At 33.5% G+C, this 8,252-nt stretch overlaps 1 protein-coding gene across 1 annotated transcript; it reads left to right on the forward strand.

Annotated features, from left to right (window-relative positions):
* Window positions 1-877: 877 nt before the first annotated feature.
* LOC139707083 (olfactory receptor 10AG1-like) lies at window positions 878-1,840 on the forward strand. The gene has a single exon (XM_071617073.1). It carries the CDS (start codon window positions 896-898, stop codon window positions 1,838-1,840), a length of 945 nt encoding a protein of 314 aa, XP_071473174.1. The 5' UTR covers window positions 878-895.
* Window positions 1,841-8,252: the final 6,412 nt, after the last annotated feature.

Below are 8,252 nucleotides of genomic sequence, written 5' to 3' on the forward strand. Positions count from 1 at the left end.
CTTAAGAAATTAATAATCTAGGACCAAAGATAAGGACAGAACAAAGGAAATTCAAAGAATCATACTACAATGTAATCACACACATGAACTCAATCCCACACATGAGGGAATAGACTTAATGAAAGAGATGAGCTCAGCAACATACAGTACAGGGAGCAAATGAGTAATTTAAGGTGATCTTAGAGATGATTTGGGGTTGTGGCTTTTTTTTGTAAAATATTATATATATAAATTAAGTGTGCAGGTACTATTCTATTCAACATTTCTTTCTGAGCATAGCTATACATGTGCATAATTTTCCCTGTTGAGTTTTCCCAGACAATAAAGTCACTTAGATTTTTTTAACACTAATCTGAATAAAATTTATAAATTTTCATATTATATACCTAAAATTAAAACAAACACATGACTCAGTTACAAATAATTTTCCACAATATATAATAGGTAGTTTACTATTATTCCTTAGTAACAAAATTACAAGAATGTGAAAGTCAAACTGAACAGGAATTGGGAAATAGTATAGAAAAACCACATCTTATAAAATTGACTATATTCATTTCTCAGAATACTGTCAGAAGACAGCAAATATTTATTTAAAAATTAAATGAATTTCTAATCGATAATAGCAGAAAATATATTTGAAACCCTTCTCAAAAAGACAAGGCAACTGAACTAGGCAATCATTGCAGTATTTAAAACAATATTTCCCATGGCTGTTTTTATTTATTTAAAAAAAATATGCTTAACTATAATCTTAGAGTCTCTAAAACTAAAAGTTTTTGCTTCCTCATAGTACAGAAAAACCAAATGCTTCAAGATCACTGCATTATACAGGAGAACCCAAAAGCCCAAAACTGTGAAATGACTTGTACTTTTGGTTCACTCTTTCCCACAGATGAAGCATGAAGAGATACAAGCTGAAGACAATGTCTCCACAGTGGTGCAGTTTGTTCTGCTGGGATTTTCTGAACTTCCAAACCTCCAAGGCTTTCTACCTGGGGTGTTCTCCATCATTTACGTGGCTATCCTCATTGGGAACAGTCTCATAGTCATAATAACAAGGCTGGACCCTGCACTGCACAAACCCATGTATTTTTTCCTGGTACATTTTTCTATACTGGAAATCTGTTATGTTTCAGTCACTCTTCCAAGGATTCTGGTCAGCCTTTGGACCAAGGATAGAAGGATCTCCCTACTGAGCTGTGCCACCCAGTTGTGCTTCTTCCTTGTACTGGGAACTGCAGAATGTTTCTTTCTGGCTGTGATGGCCTATGACCGCTATGTGGCCATCTGCAACCCTCTGCACTATCCTCTAGTCATGAACCCAAGGAAGTGCCATCAACTGGCCATTGGCTCCTGGCTCGGGGGGATGCCAGTCCAGATAGGGCAAACATGCCAGATATTCACTCTGCATTTCTGTTATTCTAACCAAATCAACCACTTCTTCTGTGACATACCCCCCATTTTCAAGCTAGCCTGTGGGGACATCTCAGTGCATGAGCTGTCTGTCTATGTAGTAGTGATGTTGGCTGCTGTAGTCCCTTTTGTCTTGATACTAGCCTCTTATATCAAGATAATTGCCACCATTCTAAGGTTGCCAACAGCCCAAGGACGCACTAAGGCATTCTCCACTTGCTCCTCCCACTTGCTGGTTGTGGTTTTATTTTTTGGAACAGCTTCGATTACCTATTTCAGGCCCAAATCCAACCATTCTGCAGGAACTGACAAACTACTCTCTCTTTTCTACACCATAGTGACTCCCATGTTCAATCCTGTGATATACACCCTCAGGAACCAGGATGTGATTGCTGCACTCAAAAGATTATTTCTTAAAACATAATGTCCTTAGTTACTTGAGGATGTTTTACCATATTTTCACAGCTATCAGAGATACATTTCAACTCTCTGCATTCTCCTTTTAAGAGGGCAATGCCTTCAAACTTATGATATATTTTTGTTATATCTAAACTTTAGCCTGGAATTTACTTTGTTCACATATGTATAGAGAAATTTGTCTGTCTTTGTGATCCCCCATAAATAAAGTGATTTCTCATACATAGTGTTTTAAAATGTTCACATTTGTCCTATAAATGTGTGAGCAGAATTCAAAATGTTAGGTTTTACACATTAAATTTAAAGAAAGGTTGAAATTCACCTAAATTTCTATACCTGTATAGGCTGAAATTCTTCTTTATTATATTGTAGTTGGGACACAGTTACTGAAGGTAGTTGTATTATGGATGTCTGTTCAAGAAATAATAAAATGAGTAAATGGATAAGTTGATATTACTTTGGATTACCACAGAGTTCTGGGAAAATCCTTATATTTATGCCATCAGTAAGAATTTTGATAACTATGCACCAAGATGGAACACTTCCTGAATAATATGAAAACAAAAGATTCATACACCAAGTGAAGTGGTGCATGCCTGTAATCCCAGAAATTCAGGTAGCTGATGCAGGATGATTTCAAAGTTGAACCTGAATCTGCAAGTTAGCAACATCCTCAACATGATAGCAAGAACCTGTCTTAAAAATAAATAAAATAAAAAGAAAGGACTGGGATCCTAAGTTAGTTGTAAAGCACACATGTACCTGTATCCAATCACCAATACCAAGATGTATATGGAAAATAAAAAGATGAGAAAAAAATCTTATATGCATTCAGGTCTCATTCTCATCCTTATAACTTGCCATGAGAGCACATGATGAAATACAATACTATTGTCTTTCAAAACTGATTTTCTTTTAATCATGTTTTCTGCTTTCATGTTATGGACGCAGAATACCTTGCATAATCATTTTTCCTTCCTCCACGTTTTATATATTTATTTATTTATTAGTGGTGCTGAACCCAGCATCTTAAATATCCTAGGACTTTCCTTGACCCTGAGCCACATTCCCAGCCCTAATCTCTTTCTTTACTGCACGCCAACAGCCAGTTCTAAACCTACTTCTATTTTGTTTTTATTTATGAGTGCAAATGTGCAAGGAAGGGGCTAGGGATGTGGCTCAAGCAGTAGCGCACTCGCCTGGCATGCATGCGGCTCTGGGTTTGATCCTCAGCACCACATACAAATAAAGATGTTGTGTCCACCGAAAAAACTAAACATAAATATTAAAATTCTCTCTCTCTCTCTCTCTCTCTCTCTCTAAAAAAAATTGTGCAAGGAAGTCTTGGAAGATATTTTCAGGAACATGTAAAACTCTCACAGCTGAACTGCATTAACTCACCTCTTCTTTCATGCTTTTAAACCATTCTGAAGTGTTTAAAATTATTAAGTCTGTGAGCTAACATTGAGGAAAAAATTGTAAATTAAGAGAACAAAATGCCTTTGCATCTACTATTATAAATACTTATTTTTGGTGCATCTTAGAAACATTCCATCCTGTAGATTTAGCTGTGACAGAACACACAGTGCATGAACATGTTAGCTCCTATCCCAGAAATACAATATTTTTCCTTTATTAACCTATATGCATCCTCCATCGTCTATACTGATGCTTTACATTTATTAACATGGGTATTTTATTCCTGAACATATATATGCATATGTCTCTTACTATTTAATGCTTTATATTGAAAATGGAATTTGGCATGAAGTGCATGAGCAAGACCATGCTAATATGACTGTGGTATAAAGGAGATGCTTCTGGTAGTTGTTGATTAAAGCAGAAATCACACTGTCACTGGTACCAGGCTGTCCTACAACTTCAGATAAGTGAATTCCATGCTTCACATTCTCAGCAGTTGAGGTATGTTCATTTTATCCCTAGTTTTTCTAGTGTTTTGAACATGTAGGGGTGCTTTATTTTGTCAAATGCTTTTTCTGCATCTATTGAGATGATCATATGGTTCTTATCTTTAAGTTTATTGATGTGATGAATTACATTTATTGATTTCTGTATGTTGAACCAACCTTACATCCCTGAGATAATTCCCCCTTGATTGTGGTATGTGATCTTTTCTGATATATTTTGTATTCAATTTTTTCCAGAATTTTATTGAGAATTTTTGAGCCTATGGTTTTTAGAGGTATTGGTCTAATGTTTTCTTTTCTTTTCTTTTCTTTTTTTTTTTTTGATATGTCTTTGCCTGGTTTTGAAACCAGGGTGATATTGGCCTCATAGAATGAATTTGGAAGTTCTCCTTTTTTTCTATTTCCTGAAATAAATTGAAGAGTATTGGTATTATTTCTTCTTTAAAGGTCTTGTAGAACTCGGCTGTGTATTCATTTGGTCTCGGGCTTTTGTTGGTTGCTAGACTTCTGATGGTATCTTCACTTTTGTTGATTGAAATTGATATGTTTAAATTTTGTGTATCATCCTGATTCAATTTGTGCAAATCATATGACTAGAAATTTGTCAATGCTTTCAATATTTTCTATTTTATTGGATTACAAGTTTTCAAAATAATTTCCAACTATCTTCTGTATTTCTGTAGTGTCTGTTGTGATATTTCCGTTTTCATCATGTATGTTAATAATTTGATTTTTTCTCTTTTTCTATTTGTTAGCATGGCTAAAGGTCTGTCAATTTTATTTATTTTTCAAAGAAACAATTTTTGTTCTGTCAAATTTTTTAATTGTTTTTTTTTGTTTCAATTTCTTTGATTTCAGCTCTGATTTCAATTATTTCCTGTCTTTTACTGCTTTTGTTCTTTTTCTAGGGCTTTGAGATGTAATACTGAGGCATTTATTTGTTGACTTTTCCTTCTTTTAAGGAGTGAACTTCATGCACTGAACTTTCCTCTTAGAACTGCCTTCATAGTGTCCCAGAGATTTTGATATGTTGTACCTGTGTTCACATTCACCTCTAAAATTTTTTTCATTTCCTCCTTGATGTCTTCTGTAACCCATGGTTCATTTAGTAGCATATTATTTAGTCTCCAGATGTTGGAGTAACTTTTATTTCTTATTTTATCATTGATTTCTAATTTTATTCCATTATGATCTGATAGAATGCAGGGTAATATCTCTCCTTTTTTATATTTGCCAAGAGTTGCTATGTGGCATAATACATAGTCTATTTTAGAGAAGGATCCATGTGCTGCTGAGAATAAAGTGTGTTCACTCATTGAAGGATGAAATATTCTATATGTCAGTTAAGTCTAAGTTATTGATTGTGTTATTGAATTCTATAGTTTATTTGCTCAGTTTTGTTTGGATATCTATCCAGTGGTTAAAGATGTATGTTAAAGTCACCCAAAATTATTATGTTGTGCTCTATTTGACTCGAACATGAGAAGAGTTTGATGAACGTAGATGCTCCATTGTTTGGGGCATATGTATTTATAATTGTTATGTGTTGTTGGTGTTTGGATCCCTTGAGCAGTATGTAGTGTCCTTCTTTATCTCTTTTGATTAACTTTAGCTTGAAGTCTACTTTATTTGATATGAGGATGGAAATCTTGACTTGTTGACTTGTTTCTGCAGTCCATTTGAGTGGTATTATTTTTCCCAACCCTTTACCTTCAGTCTGTGGATGTCTTTTTCTACGAGACGAGTCTCTTGGAGGCAGCATATTGTTGGGTCTTTTTCTTTTTAATCCAATCTGCTAGCCTATGTCTTTTGGATTGTTGAGTTGAGGCCATTAACATTCAGGGTTATTATTGAGATATAATTTGTATTTCCAGCCATTTTTGTTTATTTTTGGTATTTAAATTGACTTGGTCTCGCCTCTGATTATTTTTTCCTTTAGTTTAATCCCTCCCTCTGCTGCTTTTCATCATTGTTTTCCATTTTCTCTTCATGGAATACTTTCCCAAGAATGTTCTAAAGTACAAGATTTATAGTTGTAAATTATTTTAACTGTTGTTTATCATGAAAGGTTTTTATTTTATTATCAAATCTAAAGCTTAATTTTGCTGAGCATAAGATTCTTGATTGGAATACATTTTCTTTCAGAGCTTGGTATATATATGTTGTTCCACCATCTCCTGGCTTTGAGGTTCTGGATTGAAAAATCTCTTGAGATACATATGCACATGTGAACATAAGAAAGTTATGTCTGATTCATTCTGCTGGCTTTCTTATTCCCTTCCCCCCATCTTCTCTTCATTCTTTTGTCTAACTCAGTGAAATTTTATGTCCCTCCTTATTGTATGTTAGCATTCACACATCAGAGAGAACATTCAGCCTTTGGTTTAAGGGACTATCTTATTTCACTTATCATGACAGTCTCCAGTTTCATCCATTTGCATGCAATGCCATAGCTACATTCTTCTTTATGACTGAGTAATTTTCCATTGTGTATAAATAGATACCACATTTTCATTATCTGTTCATCTGTTGAATGGCACTTAGTTTGGTTCCATTGCTTAGCTATTGTGAATTCAGATGCTGTAAACCTTGATTGGGTTGTGTCAATGTGGTATGGTGATTTGAAGTCCTAAGGAGTGGGATGACTGGGTCAAATAGTGGTTCCATTCCTAGTTTGCTGAAGAATTTTCATATTGCTTCTCATAGGGATTGCACATATTTGCAGTTCCACAAGCAGTGTATGAGTGCACCTTTTTCCCTACATTCTCACCAACATTTATTGTTACTTTTATTCTTGATAATTGTCATTCTGAATTTCTTTGTATCACTTATAACTCAGAGTAACCTAGTGGTCAGAGAATATGTTGTGCTTACTCATCTCAAGTGAGAAAGTCTATCCTTTGCTGATACATGTGTCTGTGTTTAGGAGACACAGTGTAAGAAATTTTAAAGAAATGTGTTGGAATTCAATTTTTTCCCTAAATTTACAAGTTTATATTGAACCAGGAATTAATGTTTGATGGTAGACACTCTGGACCCTTGTGAGTGTATATGGTGTTTTGTTCAAACACCCAGCCTTTCAGATGAGTAGGAATAAGTACTTTTTTTTGTCAATTCCCACTTTGTGTTTCTCATTCTTCAGTTATCTTTGTTGAATTACTTTTTCATCTATTCCAAGCTATGAAGCAAGTTAGGAATAGCTTTATTATAGTTTTCCTAGTAGCATTTGCCAATAAAATTGTTACAATTTTTAACAATATATTATATATGTTATATAATATATTATATAATATACTTAACAATTATACTCAGATCTAAATAATGTGAAACTCTTCTGTTAGTGACAACAGAGAGCCAATATTTTTGGGATACACAGCCCTGGTAGATGTTGTAATCAATATAGCTGAGAACAGATGATGGATATAGTCACATTGTAAAATTTACTGATTTTAAATGCTCTTATTGAGGTCAGTTTTATTTTCTGAAACAGTTTACAATTTACTATAGGCCTTTGATAATGTCCAAGATTTTGAAGACCTGAGTGCAGTTGACAATTTTGTTCATCTTTATAACTTTCTGATTTTTCACTAATTCATTGAGGAAATGTGAGGAACTAACATTTTACAATAGTACAAATGGTTTCAATTGAGAACAAAAGATGTTTTTTAAAAACATCACTTGGAAGAATTGAATATCCACACAAACCCATACAGATATGAGCAAAAAAATTCAATCTAAAAATTTAGCTTTATTAAAAAAATGAATGGAGGCTAATAATAGATTTAAGGGTAATATCTATAAATTACTAGAAGAAAACGGTTAAATCTTTATGACTTAGACTAAGCAAGAGTTCTTAACTATGTTACCAAATAATAATTCATAAAGGAAATATAGGGAGAAAAATATGAAGAATCCCTAAAAGATAACAGCTTGAGAAAACAAAAAAATGCACAAAATAGTTTAATGTATAATGTACATGTGAAATATAGAAGGCAAGTAATCACGTAAATGTAGTACACTACCTTTAACCATAATTAAGCTAAAAATTAAACCCCTAATGAGATTTTGCTACAAATGTGTCCTAATAGCTAGATGTAAGATAAAATAAAATAAATTTCAAGATGACAAAATTCAAAATTGGTGAATAAAAATACTACATTTGAATAGTGGTAGTTCAGTATTTACATATAATTCTTTTAAACCAAGTTTGTACTTCTATCAGTCTTTAAAGATGTATAAATCTATTCTCGTTTGCTACAGCTATACCAAATGTTCTTCTCTGTTGTGTTTGTGATGATGTGTCTAAATGGGTTAGTTTCTTTGGGGTGTTACAGATTTCTGTTCCATCATGTTATAATCATTACATGAGAGAAGCCAACAATAACCTGAGCTAGTCCTTTACAGTGAACTGAATGTAGTCACTACTTTGAATTTTAGATTTTTGACAATAGAGATCTGGTTGTGATTGTAGAGTATCTTATTGGACACATG

The sequence above is a fragment of the Marmota flaviventris genome, chromosome 9 (genome assembly GCF_047511675.1).
Source record: "Marmota flaviventris isolate mMarFla1 chromosome 9, mMarFla1.hap1, whole genome shotgun sequence".
In the NCBI taxonomy this organism is placed as follows: domain Eukaryota; kingdom Metazoa; phylum Chordata; class Mammalia; order Rodentia; family Sciuridae; genus Marmota; species Marmota flaviventris.

What these genes read in the sequence shown, in the direction of transcription:
- LOC139707083 (XM_071617073.1), top strand. Translation starts at nt 896, where the DNA reads ATGAAGCATGAAGAGATACAAGCTGAAGACAATGTCTCCACAGTGGTG.